This window comes from Triplophysa dalaica, chromosome 10, assembly GCF_015846415.1.
Source record: "Triplophysa dalaica isolate WHDGS20190420 chromosome 10, ASM1584641v1, whole genome shotgun sequence".
Taxonomy (NCBI): domain Eukaryota; kingdom Metazoa; phylum Chordata; class Actinopteri; order Cypriniformes; family Nemacheilidae; genus Triplophysa; species Triplophysa dalaica.
The window spans coordinates 5,004,870-5,031,378 of NC_079551.1; the positions used below are offsets into that span (position 1 = coordinate 5,004,870).

The following is a 26,509-nucleotide window of genomic DNA, read 5'->3' on the forward strand; positions in this document are numbered from 1 at the left end:
AATTGTGATTGGTCTATTTCAAATAATGAACCCGTTTATGTGTATCGCCCGTTTCTTTCTTAAGGAAATGCATTTAACAAACTTTTCCTAATACAATCTGCAGTGCCCATATGCCATCATTTGAATTATAAAAAAAATTGAAATACTGCGGCCTAAAAATGAGTTTTTTGTTGAAGCGTCCCAACCTGCCCAACAGGGATACACTAAATTAGCGTGAGTTTGTGGGGGAGGGGACTGGGAACCTGTCTGAAAACATTTAGGCCGTTTCACAAATCTGGTTTACGTATTGTAGTCACATCTACAATAGAAGAATGTGTTTATATTTTTGACACAACCAATAGGTAGCAAGATGTAAATCAAAGAAAATACAAATTCAGTCATATTTAATTATCCTATCACCTTGTTAGTACTTGCAGGTCATAAAGGACGTCAGATAACAAGAACAGGTGGTTGTTTTTTCCGCTGGGAGACGTTTCTGCTTTGCTATGGCAACCGTCTGCATTATGACTGCAGAAGAATAAAACCCTGTTATTATCTTGACGACACCTATGAGATTTGGGCTCTGCGGCGGGGACATTAATGAGACCCCTTGTTATAATCCCTGGATAGCTGATTTCCTTTCCCATTGGTCAAGAAAAGAAACCTGTCAAAACAATGGACAACTAAAAATCCATCTATTTTTATTAAACAATAAAAAAGCACCATCGCAGGCTTTCTGGAATGTGTTGAGCAAGTCCTTCATTGCTAGATTTAAGAATACGCAGGGTTGTTGAGTCCACTTTATTTGGCCAGGTTCTCTTCTCTTTGGCAGTTGCTGACTGCAGGTGACACATGAGTTTAGCTCCTTTTGTGCTACTCCATAGGGTTGGGTGTGTCTGTAGGAGCGGAGTCCTGAAACAAATGATTTTGTTTAAGTACTACAAATACATGGTGTCTTCTACTGTACATGTGATTGATGGCCCTTTCAACAAAGATTAGCCCAATATACAAATTAACAAATATTTACCCCGAATGGTTCTGCAAATGCCCTGTATCCACTATAACAAGGATTAGGAATGGAAACCAGAGCTGGGTTTCCACTGCCTTTTGTGGAAGAACCATCTTCATCTTCATTCTGTTTATGTGTACAATGAAAAAAGATGAGCTATTACATTAATTTACCTTTGAAACCCTTTGTGCACATGTAGAAGCTCTAGCAAATAAGAGTCTGAACCGTGTCATGGATACCGAAAAGCTTCCATTATGTTGGCTAATTCAGTGTAAAAACTTTAAAGCTGCAATCCGTCACTTTTTCGTAAAAAAATCTTTTGACATTGACATTGAGCAAGTGCATTGGACAATCATTGATTAAATCTTCAACCCACGTAAAGAAAATAACTTGCAATTTTATGTTTTAAACAGAGATGATGATATAGAGACAAGTTACGGATTGTATCTTTAAATATGTATAATTTGGTCAACGTACCTTGAAATACTGGAATCGGAATGCATCGTTCTTATGTTTAAAAACGTAGTACGCAAGTCCAGCAACAAGAACAATGATAACAAGAATAATGAGAACAGTGGTCACTGCCACACTGCTGGACTGTGTGACGGGAAGAACTGGCGCCACCTAAAAATTACCAGAAAATTTAGAATTATACATTTCTGATTGATTGAAAATATCTACGTCAGGACGTTGACAAATTTTAGCAGATCTGAGGAAGTCAAAGGGCAAAGGAAGACAGGATTTCTGCCAACGGAAGTTGTTGCTCAATTGTATGTGTGCATATGGCATTTCTGGAAATATCTCATTCTCTGCATTTACTCTATTTAATGAAAAGTGTGGATGCAAAGCTGTCTTCCATTACACTCCAAAGCTTCATAACAAAAGTGGCAACTTACATGAACAGGGGGCGCTCTAAACGGACTTCCAATGACATGGATCAGTCCATTGATGGCTGGAATGTTCCAAGCTAATATAACCTCCTCATTCACCAGTTTCTGGGGTTTAGAGTCCCGTATAAATGTGTAAAACACACCAATATCACATTCAATTCTTTGTGAATTTACATGATTATTGCTTCATTTAAACATTTTCAGACACACTATTTGTCTTGTTGATTTACAATCGATTAGGTTTACCTGAGACTGGCTGGTAGAGTTTGAAGGAATCATTACGACGAGGTCTGAGCCCAGACGAGATGGGATTACTGTGTCGTTAACAAAGTCTTCAAAGTAATGAACATTATTAATTGCTGAAACGTGATACTGCAAATCCCTCCAAGACAACGTCTGAAAAACAAAAATTAGGATTAGACTTGTGCCGGTATTCAATAATACAGCGATAACTGATTTACACAATATTTTTACTGTAGACAATTCAAAATACTGTAAATAATGATCTTTAATGGAATCAATACATGAAAAGCTATATAGTGACATTTGCGTATTAAAATGCTAGCAGACACCAAAAAAACTGAAAACTAAAAATAGTTTTCGTAGTATTGACGATTACCCAGTTTGCAGTGAAACCATCATTGTGAGGTACAAAGAGAGTAATGTTTGCCTGGACATCTGACAAGAGGTTCAGGAGTTTCTTCCCCTCCTCAGTGTCCTCTGCGTATCTAAGTAAAGTCTGCAGGAGAAACCAGTTAAAAAATCGAATGAGCATCTTAGAAAAAGCTGTTTTACATGCATTCTAAATCATAAACATCTTACAGACATCTGTCTGAGATGTCTCCTGTTAGATAGACATAGGAGACATCTCAGAGACGTTATGCATACAATGAACAAAAATACGTCTTACAGATATAATTAAAGACATCCAATAGACGTCTACCAGATGTACATGTACTATCAGGGCAGACATTTTGTTAACAGAGCTCAAGTTGTATTTGAACTCTCAGAGCATTTAAAGCCAGTTCATTGGCTACTTACACTGTAAAACGCAGAAAAGTTGGAAGTGGTGGCAACAACAGAAGCCAAATCCCCATTACAGAATTCCCCGTTGCCAACATACCCTGGTCCACATTCACAAGCCACCTCTGTACCAGACAAAACCATCAATTCATATCAGCCCATTCATATAGACAGTTTATTGTAAAATATAAAATGATATTCCAACTGAGAAGACATTTCTCCATACCTCTCATCCTGTAGCAATAAGCATCATAGGTCCAACTGACATTGACTGGCTCTTTGTACAGCACGATGCCCACGTGGTTGTCTCCGCATTTGGCAGAAGGGAACCGGATCGGATAGCCCACTTTCCGTCCCGCCATCCATCCCGCCACACACATGTGCATTCCAAGCTGAAAGCAGGAAAACAAATCATGTGTGGATCTGCAGTCATCAAGCGCAAACGTATCTGTGTTACTGCAGACAAAATGTATGAAATAGGGCTGCACGATAATCTGGGTAAAGCGATAATCATGATTATTTGCTTCAAATTTTAATTGTGATTAATAATTTGGTTATTATGTCAGTTCGGAACTTTTTTAATCACTTCAAAATATTCATTGCACTTTAATACACATTCACTCATACACAAATGAGCAATTCCTGAGCAATGTTTTGAGCTTGCTGTTAATATTGCATTGATTATCCTCAATTAATCACTCAAGGCAGAATTCATTAAAGCGATTAAAATACGATAAATCATGCAGTCCTAGTATGTAACAGGTGCTGGTTGGGGTTTAAGGTCACCTGTTGCGCGTCGGACAGTTCGGAGGTGGTTGCTAGCTCTGCGCCCTCTTTTCCACAAGCTTCTTGGGCTTTGCTGAAGTTTAATTTGTATTTCCCCTCGGACGGTCGCAGATGGAAAACGCCGGCTGTTTTTGCTACAACAAAACGAAGACAATGTGTTCACATACTGCACATAAAAGCTTTGCTCTGTGTGTTATTTATATGATTTGACATTCCACAAAATAAATCATTTATATTCTTAACAACAATTTATTATATTTCTAGAACGTAAACAGATGAAGTGCTGCTTGCTCATAAAAAAAGGATTGTGTCCTTCACAATCCAGCTGCTATGCTGTTGCTAAGGGATTAAAAATGGTTTTAATATCATTAAATGTTTTAATATCATTAATGTGCATTCGCCAGGGTGTGCTGGGTGGTTGCTATAGCCACCCAGTTGCTATGCTGTTGCTAGGGCATTCAAAATGGTTATGTCATTGCTATGCGGTCACTAGGGTGGCTGCCATCCAGTTGCTATGCTGTTGCTAAAGCTCATTACTGTGTGGTCACCAGACTGCCCTGGATGTTTGCCACAGCCACCCAGTTGCTATGCTGTTGCTAAGCAATTCAAAATGGTTTTTACATCATGACTTAGATGTCATTATAGGGTGTCCCAAATGGTTGCCAAAGCTACTCAGCTATTCCGTTGCTAAGGCATTCAAAATGATTTTTAGCTCACTCAACATCCAGCATAGGTCGATTTACCAACTAGACCAGCCTGTCTTTTCAGCAAGGTCTAAAAAAATAAAACACACAAAATTTCTTACTGTGGAAATGAAGGTCTTTGCAAGAAGCTTTGGGGTCGCAACCTCCGTTGTCCTCCAAACAGCGGTCAACAGGAGGCACAACCTTCTCCAAACACTGGATCCCGTTTCCAACGTACCCCTGGAGACACTGGCAACTCCTCTTATTCTGACACAAAAAATAAACACTCCACATGACCCACATCTTGACAACCCTTTTCAAAGTAAATTGAGAAGGGAAAACTCCCTTACAGGTCTATTAAAAATGCATATCGCAAAATCGCTGCAGCCTCCGTTAGCCTCTTCCAGGCAGGGGTTGATGGGCGAACAATCGTACCCATCTCCGGAATAGCCCGTAACACAAGAACAAGTGATGTTGATCCCGGTTTGTAGGCAATCTGCCTGATCGTGACAACCTCCGTTATACTTGATGCAGAGATCTGGAGCTGTGAAGACAACGAAACTCAACAACCAAACCAATTGTTACCGAAACCTTGAATTGCTACAATAGGAACTGATCAGGAAGTGTGATAACTTGCATTGCTTTTTTAAATGTATTCTTAATATTGATTTAAATATTAAAATTCTATGCTAAATCGAAAGGTCTGTTTTAGAAGATACCGTTAAAATCATGTTCTGACTGAGCTCATGTTTAGTTTAAATCTGGCTTTGCTTCTCAATCCGATCAACAAATAAAATCGTATTATATGTTACATGAGTTAGTAGACCAACCTGTGCAGTTGACACCATTTCCTTCATAGGGCGGCACACATTCACACTGATTTCCAGGATTACAGACTGCATTGACATCACATGAAGGAGAACATATTGGCTTGACTTCTGTTGAATAATTGAGACAAGACTCTCAGTCACAGAAAAGTTCTTGGGTAAATAAAATGTAACATTATCAAACGAACAATATTGGAAGGCAAACAACAGTTTTCCTTTAACTTGTGATTTTGGGTTTTCAACGCGTACAGTTGTATTTACCAATCACTGTTTCGCAGAACGTGCCCGCCCATCCCTCAAGACAAAAGCAGCTGCCGTTGCCGTCCAGGCCCTCATCGCATTTGCCTTTTTTGGTACAATTACACGCTGCGAACAGACACAAACATTACGATTGTGTCTGACCACAGTTTATCATACAATTATGAATTAAATCCAGCTGGGTAAAATGGGGCACCTGTGCAGTTGGGTCCAAAGTGATTCTTCTCGCACAGCTCACAGGCCGTGCCTGTAAATCCTGGGTGACATTTACACCGTCCGGATCCATCAAATCCGTCATCACACTTGGCATGTTCTCCGCACGGAGCCTCCAGACCACCGGGACAAACTAAACCACAAAACCAACACAAACACAGTTTGGGTTTTATACAACTGTACTGTAACTCAGTCCAATTAAAGTAGAATGAAGACTTTTTAAAGATGAATGTGTAAAGCTGCTTACCTTGACAATCTTTACCATAGTGGTTTTTGCAGCACTTAAAAGTCCACGCCATTTTTGTGCAGACTCGGTTACAGCCGATCGTAGAACTGAAAGAATTGTGCCCGTAACCGTACGAGTACAGACCAGGATAACGATAGTAACCAGAGGAAAATGGCCGCCGACTCAAGTAAGGCGAGTATGATCGTCTACAGATGTTAGTTTTGTTCTGTAAGAAGATAATAATGGATTGACCCAACTATTTAGCACTTTTGTCTCGTTTTCCAGTAAATAAATTTAAACAGTAAAGCAATTATACCTAAATTTACGAACATTTTTGTATATTAAAAAAAATATTTTACTGGAAACGACACAAAATACAGATTAAGAAAATATGTTTTTTGCATTGTGTGTTGTTGTGCCCCGTCAATTAGTGGTAATTTTTTTTCTTTATAAAAACTGAGCTTAAGTCATTTACATTATTTTGTAAGAATAGAGATTCACTCACTGTGTCTTCAGTTCCGAGAGGACATTGGACCGGAAAAGCGCAAGAACTGCATATTCCCTAGAGACAAATAAACATATTGTGAAATTGTATTTCTTCAAGAAGAAATAAAAAAATAACATAATTCACAATTTGACATGGAGGATGTAGTGCTTGCTGTGACCATAAACTGGATCAGGTTGGATCTTAAAACAAAATACCCATGGGCACAGAGTTCAGATCGGCAACCCAAAAGGTTTCCAAAAAACTTCACCACCGAGATCTTATCTCTCCTGATGATAACCAGGACCTTTTGGTCTGCTTCAAAGGAAATCCAGGCGAAATGTTGACTCCCTTTCCCAATGTCACAGGGCCCAGAAGAAGCCGAGATCATAAAATACGCATAACAAGGATTCTTACCTATTTCAATTCAAAACGACCCCAAATTTGTCAGTCGTTATATGAGCTCTCTAAACATCTTTACTCATCTTCCAGAAAGATAGAGGTTTCACACCTTTGTCTCTGTACTGGCAAAGTCATCACAGCGTGCACCAATGCTCGGCGGTTCCAGAAGCTGGTCAATCCCATGAGCGATTCCTGATTCAAACTGCATGTTTCGAGATACAATTCTGGCATTGTTTCCACCAATTAAAATATCACCCTAAAAATCAACATTGAGTGGTAAGTTACAGGTTCATTGCACATAAGTTAAACTGCAATTTAAAAATGATGTCTTCATCCAATCTAATTTGCTTTTCATGCACTAAGGCTTCAACTAAAGCCCAAAATATACTATCCACAATGTCTGGAGAACAGGCTCATAACATAAGAAGACATATTTTCACAACATTTTATAGAAAAAAAATCACAATTGAGTCTTTGTTGCAGCTGAAGGTGATCTCTGTTCCAAACAATGTTGTCACTTTCTTCTCGGAAGGAAGAGCAAGAGCGATGGTCTGTAAACAACAATGTTGAAGGAGGGTTCAATTAAAGAACAGTTTACCAAAACATGTATTCATCGCTCCAAGCCATGTCCCCATCATATATAATCCATAGAGGTAAAGAAAGTCGTACAAGTTTGACATGAGGAGAAACATTTTGGGGTGAACCTTTTCTTTCAGATGTAAATAACACGTCCCGTGACACCACAACAATAACCGTGCGAATTTCGTACCTTCTGGTCACGCACTATGTGAGATTTGAGGTAGGCTTGCAGTTTGTCGCGATGCTCCTCTGTGTATAACCACGTCTTTCTCGCTTCGGGGAGATTGTTGAAAACGTCGTCGGTTGGCCAGAACATGGTGAAAGGGTAAAAGGGTTTATGTAGCACCAAGTGCATCATGTCAGCATCCTGTTGAGGTTTAAACAAAAGACAAACATTAAAAAATGTAAATATAAATTATTTTAAATGCATTTGTATGAGGCTTTTGTATAACATTTTTAAATGAAAGGAAGCTGTGAGAAACCCAGACTTGCATACCTTAAGAAGCTTGCTGAAGATTTTGAAGCCGTACTGCTCTGCAGCGGCAGTAACGTTCAACTGTAACAGAAAAAATTTGCGTTGAAAACTCAAATTCAAAAAAAATTCTACAGAGAATCTGGCGGTTGAGTTACGTACATCAATGCGTTTCTCCGGCCTGTTCACCGGCAGTTCGTATGGAAAGATGACTTTGTCTATGAAATGTATGACTCCATTGATACACTCGTAATCGCTGGTGATGATCTTTGCATAGTCGTTGATATGCACAACACCCTGCGTGACATCAAATAAAAATAAAAGTTAGAAACTGAAACTCAATGTTTCTCCAGACGAAAATGTAACACATTTTGGGTGCGTGTAAACTCACATCTTTAACGCTGAAGCGTAATTTATGTCCGCTACTGGACATAACCTCCTTAACAGACCTCAGGTCTGATTCTCGAAGTTCTTCACAACCAACGATGTGATTCCTCAACAGGTCTGGAGTGAAACTTTTATTCAGCCACGCCTCAACCTGAGGAAGAAACAAGAAAAGATACTATAAAAAATTAAATAAAAATAAATTTTCCTGAAACATCAGTTCACGTTTTTATAAATGAAACTACATTAATTCGTATAAAGAACAGTAAACATTTTATCAAAATGGTAAATTAGCTATATTTGTGTGATGTGGTTGTGTAAGTGTTGTAGTACCGTAAGGTTAACAACATAATCAGTGTGAGGTACAAACACTGTAAACGGCCCAGAACTCAACAAATCTCGCAGACCCAACACCTAAAAACGCAAATGTTTCAAATAATTATTTTTGATTTATTTTTATCTATAAGGAATTGTGTCAGTTTCAATTATACGTACCCCTAAATTTCTTCGAAACCAAGCAGCCTCGGGTTTACGAAGAAACTCCTGTGAACAAGCAACATTAAGATTGATTTTAAAGGCTAAAGAATTGTTATTTAATATAATGAATAAATTAGGTATAATTCATAATTAGCTATTCTGTATAATTCATGTGAAATAAATCTTAATCGATACTAACTCTACTGACAGTCCCTGCACACTGTAAACCATCTCCTTTGTATCCAAAATAGCAGGAACAATTGCGCTCCCCGTTTCCGATGTTTTTGCAGATAGCATTAGAACTGCAGCCACCGTTATTCTAGAACACGAAAAAACATGTTATACCATAAATAAATAGAGTAAATGAATAAATTTATTCTGTCGGTGAAATCGGTTACCTGCCGACATGGATTAAGTGCCAGACATCTATGACCTATGGATGTGAAACCTGACCTGCATGTGCACGCGACCTTGAGCAAAAATATCACAAATATAACCAAAACCATTTGAACAATTTGGTGATTTGTTTAACAGCTGTTAAAAGTGAATTAAAAAGGTCGCACAAACCCTGTGAGGTCCTGTTTTTAAGCACAAAGCATTTATGTCACATCCTCCATTGTCCACTAAACAGGGATCGATTTCTGAAAAAATATGAAACAACATAAAATTACACAACTTTAGATAATAGATCTCGCCAAAACTAAAATTGGCCAGTTAAAATTTCAATTCAGATTTCTAAATACACAATTTTGCCCAGCCATGAAACAAAAGCAACATTCAAACTGTTAACAAAATAAACTTGTCCTGGAGATCATTGTAAGATCAAAGTCATGTCCCAGATTTCTTTGGTCCACATCAGTCATTATTATACAAGAAGTGAATCCCACTTTTACCGAGACACACAACGCCATCGCCCATGTAGCCACTTCTACATTTGCAGTTTCTTTCTCCGGGCAGCGTCTTCTCACAGTCTGCGTTTTCTGAACATCCTCCATTGTATGTGGCGCATGGGTTAATTTCTGTGGAAGAGTCATTAAGATCAACAAAATGTAAAGCATTAGTTACATAACGGTCTTAGCTATAAAACCATCAAACAAACCTTTGCAGATTGTCCCATTGCCTTCATAACCAGCCGTGCATGTACAAACGGGAGGAGCTCCTGTACCTCCAGAGATACAGCTGGAACAAGATAAAAATAACATTGAAAAACAACAATACTACAACATACAAATTGTTCTAGAAATGTGGCCGGTGTTACAAAAAATGTTGATTCTAAAACAAGTGTCCAGGTTTCGAATGTACACATTTTTAACGTGTCCTCAGTATTTTTGGTCTCATTGTATATATTCTTCACACATACTTGGCATTGACATCACAAACTCCACCGCAGACATCATTAACTACCTCTGAAAACACGAATATTAATAACATTAGACAGAATAGCACAGTGAGCATGTATCGTAAATTGTTGTTTGACTGTAATACTGACCAACAGAACAATTCACTCCCTTCCATCCTTTGAAACAAACGCACCGACCGGATCCCTCCATTCCATCCAAACACATGCCATGTTCACAATGACATACTGTCAAACGACAAAAGCAACATTGCGTAACGTGTCGTGCCACAGGTGTATGTTCTAGGACTACACAAGTTTCAGCAACAGAATGTCCATAGAAAGACTGTTCTGAGCAATTCTCTAGATATGACTATGGTCGGGGTTCAAAATTAACAGTTAGGAGTTGTTGGAATCCATAACCCAACACATGAACAGATTGTTGATTCTGTTAAAAAAAACGTTCTTGTAGATGTTGATAACCTCTAGAGTTGTCGACTGGTGATACCTGACTTGCAGTCTTGACTGTATCTCCCGGGTTCACACATCTCGCAGGCGGTCCCGTGAAATCCCTCATTACAAAGACACTCCCCGCTTCCGTACAGACCGTCCTTACACTGGCCGTTGTTGGAGCACCAGTTACCCACAGTCCCAGGACATTTGAAGCAATTGTGCCCGAAGTATCCAGGACAACAAGAGTGGTCCTACAAAGATGTTGCGATCCTATGAGTTGATCAACATGCACTATTCATTGTTGTTGTGAATACGTACAAATGAAGAATCTAGATACCTTTGTTGTTTTCAAACAATTCACACTGCAGCCCGGCACATACTTTGACTTTTTTTTGACTCGTTTACGGAATCTACAATTAGACTTCATGTTTTGAGGGAACTTAGGCTGTATCTTAAGAGAAGAGAAGCATTTCAAATTAAATGAACAGTGATATAAAACGGTCAACTGCTAAAACTTACGTTTCTTTAAGTAAGACTGTAGATAAACATATTTGTTTTTATTCTTACTGGTTTGGCATTAGAAAGGCATGTAGGTGCAGCTTCACAATCTCCACAGCGACCCTACGATAAACAGCAGACACCACAAGTCTGTTAACATTTTCCATCAGGCTGCTCGCAAAATCACTTCAATTTTTAAACGAGCAAACAAGCATGCTGTCAAATTGTCAAACTTACAGAAACTTTTAAAAGCACGTCTTTACTGCAGAGGTTCTTGTGAATGTCTAAGACACGTGGGATCCCGAACAAGCTGCCTCGTCTCATCTCGATGAAAGTTCCGTTCAAGGGAACGTCATTTGCCATGGTCTAGTTGAGAAAACGGGTTATAAGCATAACATTTCATCTAAACAGAGATTTGTTGTCGATGGTGTAATACCTGATTGTCGGTGTCGACGTAAAACATGATTTGAGTGCCGTTGTTCAAAAATGTGGTTTTAAAGATTCCATCGCCCAAGTGATGAGGTAAGAGATGCTCGCTAATAACAACGTGATATTTCACAATGTCTAAGCTCTGTTGATCAAGAAATAGTTTCTTTTATTAATTTAGTTTTGTTGACATCTCATGTGACAACATTACAATAAGATTCAAATACAGATTCAACCGTCCACTTACCAGCTGTGTAGAGTTTGTTTTATTCAGGTAGTCCCGTATGGCACTATCGTTTGGGATGAAGATGGTGAAATCGTTAGTCGGGATACTTCTTTCCAAGTTGTATAGCTACGATAAAATTGATTGTACAAAATCAGTAATGAGTGCAATAGTCAAAAAATATGTAATGTTCAAACTTAATGTAGGTCATGTTAAAAAAAGCCAAACGAAGACCACTTTAGCCCGTTGCATTATGGGTATTAAGTGAGAATTCAAATTGTGCATGCTCATTGCAATTCTTGTTTGTTATGACGTTCTATAACTAAAATGCAGAACATCAAATTGACAACAACTTTGTATTAAAATTTGTATAGAACCACAGAAACTCACCAGTGCCGCCTGATAGAAAAGACTGAATTCTTGTGTGTTATTCAAAACCTCCATTAAAGTGGGGGGAGGTGGAGGAATATCAGAAAGAGGAGGTCGAAGGACCTGAGAAAGACAGTTGTATTTTAGGTCTTGACTTTTATTTAGATCCTATAAAAATATCTGGTTCCTAGCTTTGGTCCATTGACATCAATTCAGTCATATCAGGATAGTCACTAAACCCTTAATGCTAATAACATAACGTCTATGCAAATTCATTACCATGTCAATGATGTGAATGCAACCATTTATTGTCTTCAGGTCTGGAACGACGATTGTGGCATCGCCAATCATGAGCTCCTAGGGACATAAAGGGTGAACAGGTTCAAGAGAAGCTATTGTTACATAATTTGGAAACAATCATTTTAAGATTGTAGTTATTTTACGAGTCGGGTTATATGTGACTGTTACCTTTCCTTTGCTTTGAACCCCCCATTTCGTTTTGCCCATCGTAGGGACTGTTTTACCAACTTGCTGCTTGAGATCTTCGGAGGTGTAGATTCCATCTAAAAAGTGAACTCTACACGAAATAACATCCACATGATTCAATGATGATATAATGTGATTTCTCTCCTGCAGATATCAGGTAACATTTCTTGATCTCGACCCAAATCTTTACCGTAGGAGATGAGGAAGTCTGTAATATGTATACCAAAAGTCCTCTTCGGATTTGCTGAGGTTTCTGAAAGCAGTTAGGGTGGGAACTAAAGCCGTAACCCTGCTGTCACTGTTGATCACGAAATGCCTCTGCAGTGGCGAATAAAACAATTCGAAAATGAAATAAAGATTAGCTGTTGTTGATAAACCTTTGTTTCTATGAGATAGCAATCCTACTACACCAGTAGCTCAAAAATCCTATGGACACTTCGGATGTAAAATCAATCTCAGGATGCATTGCAACAAAGTAGCTCTGGTTTTGGACAAAGCCAAGATCATCAATTGCTTTAGGATTAAAGTCACCATGAAATGGAAGTGTGCATCTTTTTTTTCTTTGATGAGCACGGATAAATCAAAAAAAAAATTTAAATTCAGATTCCCTTTTTCGAAATTATTCACATTTATGATGAATTCAATTTAGAAAGTAAAGGTGTACTTACTTGAAGAAAGCGATTAAAGTTGTAAAATTCTGAGTTTCCATCTAGTTCCTAAAAATAAAAATAAAACATTTAAAATGATTAAAAGGTAAAAAGATTGTATATCTATGCATTGTTCTGTAGTTGTACTCTAAACAAACAGTAAACGTTTTCTGTGTATATTATAACACACATCCAAGTCAATGCATGACACAAAAATATGAATATTACAACCTATGATGTAGAGAAATAAACAACATTTGTCACATTACCGTTAGCATGTTGCCGTAACACCTTACTCCGTCACCTTCTAATTCACTTGGGCACGTGCACCTGTGCGTTCCATCAATATTCAATGTACAGCTTGCCTAAAAATGTCATAACATATACAAAAGTAAAATAACATTGCCCGCTAATATTTGACTCCAGCTTCTGAATTTCGACAGGTTATCATTATAATGCCAAGACATGAAATGGTTGGATAAAGGATGCGGCAGATATATTTGATAGATAACTCTGCAGACCTGAGAGTGGCATCCTCCATTATCTGTCAGACAGGGGTTGAAAATTTTACAGACGACGCCGTCACCCATGTAACCTTTCTTGCAGCTACATTCATTCTGAACAGAAGAAGAAAATTGAACCCCTGGATTGTAAGGTTATGTAAACTGTGACAAAGTGGTCCAAAACTAAATCAAATTTTTTTCTGGCTTGAAACAAGACACATTTACATGCCATATGTTATGATGTCAGTAATCACTACCTGTCCCGGCCCGGTGGCCGTACAGTCCGCATGTTCATGACAACCACTGAGATTCTTCAGTTGGCAGTTATTGATCTCCACACACAATATTCCATCACCTGTCCATCCCTCCGTACACACACAATTCACCTTTCCTCCTTCATACATACACCCCGCCTAAAAACGTGAAGAATCCAGAAAATAGATTTCAAAAACATATATTTTTTTCATCTTTTTCATCTGCGTAACATCTTTGTTTAACAGCTAAACAACAGGTTTATATTGACAGGATTGTGCAACTACAATTATGGGGAGCTCTCCAGCTAAGGGAACAGACTGAAGTCTCACATTTGGGTGGCAGCCGCCTCTGTCAGGTTTCAAACACAGATTGGCTTCGGTACAGGTGTATCCGTCCCCTTCATATCCAGGCTGACAAACACACCTACAGCATAAAGTACAACACATTAACAACAAGCCCAAAACAAAGGATTCGTTCAGCAAATTTTGTAATTTATATCTGCAACACTAACATGGTTTGATCGTTGCGATAGACACATTTGCCGTGGATGTGGCAGTACTCGAAGACGCTGTCTGAATTGCAGGGGGTGGCGATCTGGTCACAAAGTTCGCCCGAATATCCCTCCGCACAGGATCCTCTCCTGCACACCCCTACGCTGCCTGGCCTGTTATCACAGTTGCCGTGAACACAGCGACAATCTGTGGGAACAGAGAGGGAGGAGAGGTGAAGATCATGGCCGCTGGTGTTCAGTGAGGTCACGGTTGAAAGAAGCCAAAAAGTAAAGGAAAAGACACAAAAACAATTAAAAATGTAGCCTTTGAGAAAAAAGATTATTATTTACATGAATGGATGAGTAGATGATGGATGGTTGAAGAATAAAATAATAGATGAATGAATGAAAGAAAGAAAAAACAGATGAACAGATGGATGAAGAAGAAATAGATAACGAAAGGATAGCATGAGAAAAAATAGATGATCGTTTGATGGATGAAGGAAGAATAGATGATAGATAAAAGGATAAAGGAAGAATAGATAAAGGATTGATGGATAGATGGATGGATTTAGAAGGGAGGAACAAATGAATGGATGTATGAAGCAAGAATAGATGATGAATCAGAGTGGATGGAATAAAGAATAATCCATGGATAATAAATATTTAATGGATGGATAAAGGATGGTTGGAAAAAATGACTGGATGGAATAATTGATGGATAGATGGAAAGAAAAATAGATAATGAATGGATGGATGGAAGAAAAATAGATCATGGATGGAAGAAAAACTGATAATTGATGGATGGATGGATGAATGAATGAAAGGAAGAAGAAAAAAAATGGATGGATGGATGGATGAAAGCAAAAAAGATGGATAGATGGATGAAAAATAGATAATGAATGGATGGATGGAAGAAAAATAGATCATGGATGGAAGAAAAACTGATAATTGATGGATGGATGGATGAATGAATGAATGAAAGGAAGAAGAAAAAAAATGAATGGATGGATGGATGGATGGATGGATGGATTAAAGCAAAAGAGATGGATAGATGGATGAAAAATAGATAATGAATGGATGGATGGAAGAAAAATAGATCATGGATGGAAGAAAATAGATTATGGATGGATGGATGGATGGATGGATGAATGAAAGAAAGAAAAAAAATGGATGGATGGATGGATGGATGAAAGCAAAAAAGATGCATGGATGGATGAAAAAAATTGAATGGATGGAGGAAAGAAAGAAAGAAAGAAAAATAGAGGATAAATGGATGAAAGAAAGAAAATGAGTTGATTGATGGATGAAAGAAAGATAAATAGTTGATGGGTGGATGAAAGAAAAATAGATAATGGATGGATGGACAAAAGAAAAGAAAAATAGATAATGGATGTATGGATGAAAGAATGAAAAACAGATGATGGATGGATGAAAGAAAGAAAAATAGATAATGGATGGATGGACAAAAGAAAAGAAAAATAGATAATGGATGGATGAAAGAAAGAAAGAAAGAAAGAAAGATAAACAGATAATGGATGGAGAAAGAATAGATGATGGATGAGAATGATGGATGGATGAATAAAGGAACTGGATAGATTACTAAATCAATAGATTAAAGTATATAATATATAGTGTATGGACAGATTAAAGATAAATGGATGAATGGATGGCTAGATGGAGAAAGGGAGAATAGATAATGGAAGGATGGCTTGAAGCAGCTGATAAACGAACAAATGTATGGGCAGAACGTTCACCTTCATCACATTTGTCTCCATGTTTTTTGGGGTCTGCACAGATGTGGCAGCCGACGCCCTTAAACTGCGGCTCACACTTACAGGAGCCGTTTCCTGCCATTCCATCAAAACACTATAAAACAAAAACAATAAGACCCGTAAAACTCACAAAACATTCTCCTGATGTCTCCTCAAGATTTCTCAGCAAGAACATACTCACTGTCCCTTTGTCATAACACGGGTTCTGAAAACCTCCAATACACGGTTTACAGTCAGGCCCATAAAAACCACTGCAGCACTCGGCTCTCTACAATAAACGTATCAGACAAACTATTACATTTAAAAGAATGACTCTCAAATAACAATCTTTCATATTTTATCATACCTTCTGTGTAGAGTTGCAGTATTTGGCACAGCCCGACTCTGCAAATGAGTCTGCCCATCGAGGGTCCGGATCTAGTTCACAACCTCTTAGATGATTTTCCTATGATGACAACAAGATCAAAGCATTGTTGATGAAATCCAATTTTCAGTTCAATTACAATAAAATATCATCAATGTGTAAAAAGCGTAAGTACCAGCTCAACACTTCCAGGTGGACAGTGCGTCTCATAGAGATAGCTACACCTAACACACGGACCCTTTTAAAGACAAGCAAATATTTCAGAAAACTCATAGAAAATTTCCCAGTTGCATGTTAAGTAACACTGTATGTGTAACAGAAATCCCTTTGAAAGGCTGAAAATGTAGGTACCATGATGATCTTGCTCTCGTTGACATCACATCGATGGGGCATTATGGGAACTATAGAGGACGGGACAAGAACTCCATCTATGAGGTGAATGATTCCATTGCTTGCAACAATGTCTTTGGCTTCCAGAGGTATTCCTTTATCGCTCAGAAACACTCTTCCCTGCAAGCAAATAAAGAACACTCAAATATTGTTTATCATTCATGTTTTTTTTAAATGAAATAAAAAATATTTCAATAATTATTTCAATAATAATTTTCAAGAGTCACATAAACCTATGTTTTATCGTCGCTGCACCCCCTTGTGTCCAAACCCCACCCCATTGCTTATTTTAAATGTTTTATTGTAACAGCGCCACCTAGTGTTCAAACTTCACAGATTTATTTTATTTTAAATTTTTTGTTCCGCTACATAGTGTCCAAACCTCACCCAATTTCTTACTTTTATTGTATCAGCGCCACCTAGTGTTCAAAGTTCACAAATTTATTTTATTTTACTTTTTTTGTTCCGCTACATAGTGTCCAAACCTCACCCAATTTCTTATTTTTTATTGTAACAGCGCCAGCTAGTGTTCAAAGTTCACGAATTTATTGTATTTTCACTTTTTTTGTTCAGCTACATTGTGTCCAAACCTCACCCAATTTCTTATTTTTTATTGTAACAGCGCCAGCTAGTGTTCAAACTTCACAGATTTATTTTATTTTAAATTTTTTGTTCCGCTACATAGTGTCCAAACCTCACCCAATTTCTTACTTTTATTGTATCAGCGCCACCTAGTGTTCAAACTTCACAGATTTTTTTTTTTTACATTTTTTGTTCCGCTACGTAGTGTCCAAACCTCACCCAATTTCTTACTTTTATTGTATCAGCGCCACCTAGTGTTCAAACTTCACAGATTTTTTTTTTTTTACATTTTTTGTTCCGCTACGTAGTGTCCAAACCTCACCCAATTTCTTACTTTTATTGTATCAGCGCCACCTAGTGTTCAAACTTCACAGATTTTTTTTTTTTACATTTTTTGTTCCGCTACGTAGTGTCCAAACCTCACCCAATTTCTTACTTTTATTGTAACAGCGCCACCTAGTGTTCAAAGTTCACTCATTTATTTTATTTAACTTTTTTGTTCCGCCACCTAGTGTCCAAACCTCACCCCTTTTCTTACTTTTATTGTACAAAATTTCAAATACAGGTGAAACCGCTGTAATTATTCAATCATATGAATAAAGTAAATAGTGCTTTATTTTCCTTAATTTACAGTGTAGTGTCTAAACCTCACTAAATGTCTTAATAGACACAGAATGAGGCACTGCACGCTTGAACCAAATTGACAGAAAGTCGGTTTATAAATCCATTTAAACAAATCATGCCACTCCCCAATGCAATGCAGTCACTTACATCTCCAGAAACGTTGATTGTTAAGATCTCGTTGGCCATAGTGGTGATCTCGGACATACTGGCCAACTGATCCACAGTAACCTGTGTTAAAATCATACAGCGATACATCACGTCCACAAAAAAAGACCACTAGCTGTTTAATGAATGTAAAGCCTTTACATAGCTGCAGCCCAATATGTCTGCTCGAAATAAAATTGGTTTCATCGAGCCATTTTATAGTGCAACATTTCATTTCAATGTCTCATTTCAAAGTCAAAATAACAAAAATCACTGGCAACAATTCATGACAAAAAGAAAGATTTCAAAGAAGAACTCACAGCGGCCAGAGAGAACATGTGATGCTTTAAAAGCATCTGAAGTTTTGGTTTGGCCTGAAAGATAGGAATCAATAAATATATGACGATCCAACCGACTTAACGTCTTAAAAAGCAGGTAATGGACGCTCACGTCACTCAGCATGTATATGATGCTTCCATCCCTGAATCTGTCAATGGCCTTATTGGTCGGCACAAACACTGTCAGCGGACCCAAACCCCTCACGGGCAGCTGCGTTCCACAATTCTACAGCAAAAAAACGACAAACGTGTCTTAAATCCTTGAGTTTGAGAAAGAGACAGCTTCAGAGCGAGAGGTGTTCAACTCACGTCAACCAGAGACAGGAATCGATTGAATCTCTCATCTTCTCTGAAAATCTCCCCGATGGTCTTTGAGGAGAACTTGATGAGAACAGAACATGAACATTAGAGGTTGTGTAGTGTTTGGTCTTTGGGTTGCAAAATAGTAACCATGTGATACCTCAATGTTGTTATCAGAAGATTCCATATGAGCGAGAGTGAACGGCTTGTCGATGATGTGAATGATACCATTGGATGCTGGGATGTCACTCATGAGAATGGTGAACAACACATCAGGATCTCTCATCATGATGAATTGCTGCAGCCACAGAACAGATCGATCACATCGAATGCGTAGATTGGTGGATAAATCAATGAATGAATCAATAAACGGAAGGAATGGAAACCTTGTTGGTTTTGAATCGGATCTTTTCCCCTCTGTACGTCCACAGATCGTTCCCCTCTAAATCTTTATAAAGCCTCTGTCCGAGAATGAGGTGATGTTTACAAACCTCATTCATGCTGGCCGTGGATTTTCCTAGAACTGTCTAAATAGCACAACATAGTTGTAAATAAAAAAACAGGAAACATCATGACGACATGAAACACAAACAGCTCGGCCGTAATTTCTGTTTTTGCACGCTCCACTCACTTGGAACGGATTGGATCCCAGTGGAATGAAGAGTGTGAATGGGCCATGTTGACTCAATGTAAACTCACACCCTTGCTCTGAAAACCAAAATGTGATGTCAGCATGGCTTTTAGACTAACACAACAACCTTAAAGTTACATGAAAAAGACCCAAACACTGGGCTTTGGTGACCCACCGAGCAGTCGAACACTTCCAGTGAGATTCCCCGCATCACTGCCCTCTCTGTCCAGCTCCAGAACCCTTTCCATGAGGTTACCATAGCAACGTCTGCCATCGCCAATCTGCTGAGCGTTGCAAATGCATCTGAGAGAATCAAATGTCTCGGTTTATACCCTCATCCTTTAGTGAGCATCTATCACGGCGTCTCTTTTCTTGATCCCAACATCTATTTCTGACATGACAGAATCACTCTTGTGCAGAGCATTCATTTAGATGAATCTTGATTTTATCAATTATGTCAGGAAACGTTATCATTAAATCGAATGAGGTTGAAGTTGCACTACCACATTTTGTCTATAGAGGGCACACTTGAGCATTTGACGCAACATCTGTTTACATCAATGGTTAGTCATGTCAGACATCATGGAGTACAATGTGTAAAAGTGAGAATAAAGCCAAATTCAAGTCCAACCAAGTGTTTTTGCTCATTAGCGCCAATTTCTACCCTTTTGGACAAACGTAGTTTGACATCTTTAAGAATAAAAAAAGATCATAACAAAGTGTATCCCCTTGAAAATGACTTTTTTCATTGACACAATAGCAATTTGACTGCATTACAGATCAAAATAATTTAGTAATAAAGTGTTTTTACTGAAAGGCAAAAAACACATGAAAGGCAACAAACACAAATTTTTTTTTGCGTTATTCACAGTATGGTATCGAGAGCGTCTCGCTATTATTACAATGAGAGTCATCTATAAAAGAAGAATACAACGTTTTTATATAATATTAGTATTCTGAAAAATGACACAATGCCAAAAGGGATTGTTCGAAAATACGCTTCATTTTTTTAATCAAATCTGAAGCTAAAAGTGTATTTTGTTTTTGCAGTGACCCGGACATTTCAGTGAGATACAGACTGTTGTTAGTGTGGTTTTAAAGGAAGTGAAAGTTGACTTGTCATGTTATTGTGGGGGGAACAGCGGGACAGACCTGGGCGTGCCGTCTGAGCTCGTCTCGCAGGTGGCGCTGCTATGGCACGAACTCGGGGTGCAGGCCGACTTCGGTAAGCAGCCAGTTAATGCATCCCACGGCCCGGTCCCGGGTAAACACACACATTTTGACTGAAGAGAAACATACGAATGCCTATTAATTATAAATGTAACACAAGTATAATGCAGAAACCTTCATTTATGTCTTTATAATACAAAATAAACGTCAAAATTGCACCACATGCAATCTAGGTCAATCCCTCAATACATTGCTCACCTTTCCCGGGCCCGTGTATTCACAGGTGGTGGAATCTTTCTGACAGCCTCCATTGTTAGTGTCACAGGGGTTGATGGGAACGCAGTGTTTCCCATCACCCACGAATCCCTGTTCACACGTGCACAGAAACTTTCCACTTTTGAATAAACATTTTGCGTTCGCATCGCAAATGCCTGGTGCGCACACACCTGCAATACATCATCGGTGTATTGAAAATGTATTCACCTATAATCTATCAACCTATCAAGCTTAATCACATATGATACATTCAGGATTCATGTAAATGTAGTTTTTTATGGTGTAAAACGCGGCGCAAAAGTGGCGCTCTTTCAAGAGATTGATAGCATGTTGCAGTGTTTGTTATGCTGTTCCTATTATCCTTTCGTGCATTGCTATATGCTACCCAGAAAGCAGACTCCATCTGGCGGACGTCTATTTGACGTCTACTTATACATCTGCAAAAGTTTGTTCATCCGTAATACGTCTTGGAGACGTCTTTACGTCCATATTACGTCTGCTAAAGAATTGGAGATCTGGAAAACATCTGCTGTGTAAAACATCTGCAAAACTTCTCAGAAAGGGCGATTTTGCGTCCATTCTAAATCATAAGCATCATAGAGACATCTTATAGATGTCTGACAGCAGACGTCTCAGAGAGGTATTGCAGATGAGCTATGAAGGCTGTGTGTGTTTTAGTGCAGTATGATTGTTAGCATGCTCTTGCAAGAGTCCGTTAATGAGAATGCAAGCCCAGAATGCATTGTGCTGATGGTTAAAAATATAAGGAGCAATAGTTTGAGAGAATAAAAAACGACAATTTTAAAGCAAATAGGTGCAAACGAAGTTAGCGTCAAAAGTTATCCAAATCTACATTACACTATTAAAAATAGCTCAGAAATGTCAGTCTTTAACCTTGTGTGTAAATTGATTCAAATGTAAAGTACGATGTAAAGTATTGTTGAGGAAGTACCTGTACAAACTTTTCCAATCATCTTATACCAAGGCAGACATTGACACATGGCATTTCTCTCGTCTCCTTTACAATACGAGTATGCCGGACAGCTTGAACAAGACTCAGACACTACAAAAGACAAGCATATGCATTTTAAAAGCTTATTTAGTTGATTTACTCTATAGTGTTTTAGCATATTGTAGTACACCAGGGTATTTAAACTAGTATTTTGCTGGATTACCTTTATCGCATATTGGTCCTGAGTATGGAGGTTGACAGTAACATTCTCCGTTACCGTCTGGTCCCGAATTACACTTTCCATTCACGCAGTTGCACTCTATAACATGATACATCGTCATTTTATAAGTACACAGTTTTTTTCCTTTAGAAATAACAATAATTAACAGAAGTTAACCGACAGACCTGAGCTGCAGTGATCTCCATAAGCGTTCTTATTCGAACACTCCTGACAGGCGAAACCTGTATATCCCTCCTGTGAGGAACAATTCGAGAAAATGTATTATATATCATATTTATTTTTTTCTTTCAAGATTATCAAATGGAAACAAATGCTGTTCACTAACGGTAACACAAATACGGAGATGGAAGAAAACAGAGTTTTACCTGACAAACACAGGTGCCGTTTCCTGAGTCTCCGGATACACATGTACCATAACCATTACATGTCTTTCCTGACCACGTGGGACAAGCTAGAAAACAAAAACAATTGACTTCATTTCAAGAAATACGTGGGTCATAGACCTTGAGATGTCCCCATTAAAACAAATGTACGAAAGTGATTTTATGTCCATAGAAAGCACATTAAATGTAAGTAAAATGTCTACTTTAGGGTTTCAACTAAGATTTTGTAGAATAAAATGTCAAAATAATGTGACATTGTCATTTAGTGCAACACAATATTTATGTACAAGTTTAAACAACATTCTGACTTGTACATATTGAAATAAATAAAAGAATAAGGGAGCATATCATAGTTTATTGTGCTTAAATTTAGTAAAAATTCTTATCGACAAATGGGCAAACCTAGGATATTGGCAGATTAAATAAAAAAAAATCATATTTTAATGTCATAAATTGATTTATGTTGTAAATATGCCTGACAAGATTGTAACACAGAATGACATTTTTATGGGCGTCTTCTATAAATCAGGGGAGAATGTTCAATATTTAATTTTTGCTCTGAAAAACAAAAATGCAAATAAATTAGACACAAAACTTTTCACTTTTTAAGTTTTTTAACAACAACAATTTGACCCACATGCATATTTATTACAAATCTATTTGGATCCACCTGAGGTTTGGTCCACCTAATGCTGACAAGTTCGTGTTAGATTCAACCACAGCATCACACCTGACTCGTGTAATGCGTCTACCAAACCAAATAATTAATTGATCGTTGTTTTAGTTTATTTCAATACGTCACTGTAAAACTTTGCTGTATTTTTGCAGCAGGATTGCCAGTAACTTACTGTAGACATCTTTTACTATTTTGTTTCAAACATAATCTTACCTAATGCTTACATATCTTTCATTAAATAAGACTAAATATCTTAAGTTACTTTTCTTGCTATGTTCATGTATAGTCATTTAGGAAGTTTTACATATTTTTACTAGAAAACGACCAACGATGCTCAGGAAGAATGTCATTTTTTGCCGTGTAATGCCAGTAATAAGACCAGTCTCTTCTTGCTCATTTTGAATACAAAAGTGTTTTAAATTTGATTTAAGTAAAGATTAACTCAAATTAAATGAACTAATAGGAAAATATGAAGTAATTATCAAATTTACAGTAACTTACTGGAAACCTGCAGCAAAATTACAGCAAAGTTTTACAGTGTTGTTTATTATTGATTTAAAGTCATCTTGAAGCCCCTTTGGAAATCTGTCAAACACACTCACGCAAGCACAAGGGACCCCAGAAGTCCGGACAGCATTTCTGCTCAGTGGCCACCTTCTCACAGGTGTGCGAGCACCCTGAAAGCTCCACCTGACGGTTCCCGAGCTCCACGACATAACTAAAACGCGGAAAGGAAGATTACACACAAACATAATGAGAGCAGACAGAAGGAAAGATTTGGGTCAATTGGACAATTAGACACCTGCAGCCGGGGTTCCCTTCGTTCTTTGAGGTCTTCCTGAAGCCTCTCGGGCAGATGACAGCAGGTGTCGCAGCACAGGACGTGCAGGGGGTCATGTGCAGGATGGTGTGAGGGGTGTCGCAGCGGTTAGGGGTGGCCTTGACAAAAAGAGAGAGATAACGTGCTAGTAATTTTATAAAAAGTCTATAAAAAGTAACTTTAAATAATGTATGGGTAACAAATGTAACGTGCTTTGAGCGTTTTAAATGATCATTGTATGCAGCAAACAATAATATTTACTGTAATTTTTGTATTATAAAAATACAGTAACCATTGGGGGTTGATTACCATTTGTATAACCATGGTTTGACTATGAATAGCATGGTTAAACTGTACAAAAACAATACATGTAGAATACTAAAGAATGAATGATAGTAAACAATTTTCAAACAATTAACCGCGAATAAAAGCATCCAAAATTAAATTTTTTGTTTATATAATATATGTCTGTGTACTGTGCATATCCATTTTGTATTTATAAAAACATTAATACACATAAATATATTTCATAAAACTATCAAAAAAAAACATTTATGTATCATTTCAATTATTGGAAAATAAAATTAAATACATGTTAATGTTTCCTAAATATGTGTGTATGTATATGTGTTTATAAATACTAAAATAATCTGCACATTACACAGACATTTATTATGTAAACACAAACTTTTATTCTGGATGCGATTCATCATGATAAATCCGTTTGACAGCTCTATAGTAAACTGTAGTAAATTTCCTAGACACTACAGTGTTTTCTTTTGAACCTATAGTAAATATTAAGGTATACTACCGTGTTTTCTACAGTTTACTCATTTACTATAGTTATTATAACTCATATATTACATTGTGGTACAGCAAATACTGTAGCATAGTATAGTGCAGTACTTTTCATGTGGAAGACCTAAAAAATGGTTGATGCTTGAACAATGGAGACTACATATGGATATTATAGTGTGTGTGAACCTGACTATGCTAAATATCAGAGGAAACTACACTACTTACTAGTTTTCAATTTACTATAAATGTATCAATTAACGATAGTTAGTATATTTTAATATATAATATATTATAGTATAGCAATTATACTGTACTATAATGTGATATATATATAATATACTACATCACACTGCAATTTTCACAATACTTGAAGGAATGGGGATGTAACAATATTATCGCGATAGCAAAATTGTCTCAATATTACCGTGGTCACATGCCTTTATGAAACGATAGGTCTTCCGGCCCTAACATAGAGAATGTTAGAAAAATAATAGATGTTACCTTTGGCAAGGTCCATCTGGAGCAATTGTTTTATTTTATAAGAGGGATTTTTAGGTCCTTTGACCCATAAACTCATATCTATAAGCAACAGATCTAATAAGGGGAGACAGAAAATTGGATGCTTGCGGCAACAAATACCATATTGATACCGAGGTATTACCATGCAGCGAGTTTGACATTGCAACACCCCCACCAAAGGCAGATGTCTGAAAACCCTGATATTGTATGAATACATCATGATATTTACAAGGTGCAGCAAATAATATCATGGTATTATCATGGTATCATGTCCCAACACTATAATAATCAAATATATCATCAAATGTGAATTTACCATGGTATCATGTCGTATACTGTATGCACAATATTCTCTTATGATCTAATTATTGATTTATAATTTTATAAAAGGTAATTTTAGGTCATATGACCCATGAACTCCTACCTCTAAACAACAGTTCTGATTAGAGGATAATGAAAATAGGACGCTTGTGGCACATTTCCAAGTCGCCATTTTTAAAGGTGAAATAAATATTGTATTTATACCGAGGTATTATCGTGCAGTGAGAGTTTGATATTGTAACATCCCTAATTGAGACAAATGTCTGAAAAACGTGATATTGTACGAATATATCATGGTATTTAAAAGGTACAACAAACAATACCATGGTATTTTCATGGTATCATGTCCCAAAACTATAATAATCAAATATAAATAAATCTATTATCGATTTATGCTTTTTATATTGAATTATCGCTATTATTTATAAACGCCCCATTTAAAAATAAATGAACAAGATATTATCATGGGATCATGTCCAAAAAACATCAATACCAAACTACTACAAATATACTTCTAACCAAATTGCATTTGTCTAAATCACCGAACATTATGCATCTTACCTGAAACTGTGAACTCCAAAGTAGCACGAGTCCCACAAAGAGAAGATAATACATGGCTGCTTCACCAGTGGGAAAAAAACTTTGGCACTCCTCAAAAGTTCTCAGATAAGCATGTAAGACAAACAGCAAAGGCCTATCCTATGAACAGACCTGATATCCAGTCACAACACTCAACACAACGTCTCACTTTCAAACATCTCCAAACCATCACCTCAGACTCGCTTTCCTCGTGTTCTTTGCATGTCGAGCCAACACAGAGAGAGAGC

General features: G+C 37.5%; 1 protein-coding gene across 1 annotated transcript; it reads right to left on the reverse strand.

Annotated features, from left to right (window-relative positions):
* Window positions 1–663: 663 nt before the first annotated feature.
* stab1 (stabilin 1) lies at window positions 664–26,509 on the reverse strand. The gene is made up of 69 exons (XM_056758947.1): window positions 26,244–26,509; window positions 24,027–24,163; window positions 23,827–23,942; window positions 22,531–22,616; window positions 22,330–22,399; window positions 22,148–22,243; window positions 21,925–22,035; window positions 20,955–21,142; window positions 20,679–20,809; window positions 19,702–19,829; window positions 19,527–19,603; window positions 19,282–19,422; window positions 19,056–19,193; window positions 18,905–18,976; window positions 18,708–18,821; window positions 18,578–18,631; window positions 18,261–18,341; window positions 16,869–17,027; window positions 16,693–16,755; window positions 16,500–16,598; window positions 16,335–16,421; window positions 16,136–16,247; window positions 14,400–14,586; window positions 14,218–14,311; window positions 13,891–14,046; window positions 13,652–13,747; window positions 13,400–13,495; window positions 13,152–13,199; window positions 12,674–12,801; window positions 12,466–12,574; window positions 12,277–12,354; window positions 12,019–12,120; window positions 11,653–11,757; window positions 11,416–11,550; window positions 11,217–11,345; window positions 11,049–11,102; window positions 10,819–10,932; window positions 10,537–10,732; window positions 10,182–10,277; window positions 10,053–10,098; window positions 9,792–9,871; window positions 9,586–9,711; window positions 9,260–9,333; window positions 9,091–9,162; window positions 8,892–9,011; window positions 8,711–8,758; window positions 8,549–8,629; window positions 8,223–8,369; window positions 7,994–8,128; window positions 7,856–7,915; window positions 7,550–7,726; window positions 7,245–7,331; window positions 6,890–7,036; window positions 6,400–6,456; window positions 5,916–6,120; window positions 5,652–5,801; window positions 5,459–5,563; window positions 5,201–5,308; window positions 4,721–4,914; window positions 4,493–4,637; window positions 3,688–3,821; window positions 3,128–3,293; window positions 2,920–3,026; window positions 2,498–2,617; window positions 2,125–2,274; window positions 1,885–1,983; window positions 1,466–1,612; window positions 1,007–1,114; window positions 664–891 (listed from the first exon to the last, which is right to left on the reverse strand). The coding sequence occupies exons 1-69, from the start codon at window positions 26,295–26,297 to the stop codon at window positions 853–855; spliced, it is 7,671 nt and encodes a 2,556-aa protein (XP_056614925.1). The 5' UTR covers window positions 26,298–26,509; the 3' UTR covers window positions 664–852.

What these genes read in the sequence shown, in the direction of transcription:
- stab1 (XM_056758947.1), bottom strand. Translation starts at nt 26,297, where the DNA reads ATGTATTATCTTCTCTTTGTGGGACTCGTGCTACTTTGGAGTTCACAG. An exon ending in GCATTCACATCATTGACATG is followed by an intron (nt 12,121 to 12,276) that starts GTAATGAATTTG and finishes TGTCTTTCTCAG; the next exon opens with GTCCTTCGACCTCCTCTTTC. An exon ending in GGTTTCGAAGAAATTTAGGG is followed by an intron (nt 8,630 to 8,710) that starts GTACGTATAATT and finishes TTGCGTTTTTAG; the next exon opens with GTGTTGGGTCTGCGAGATTT.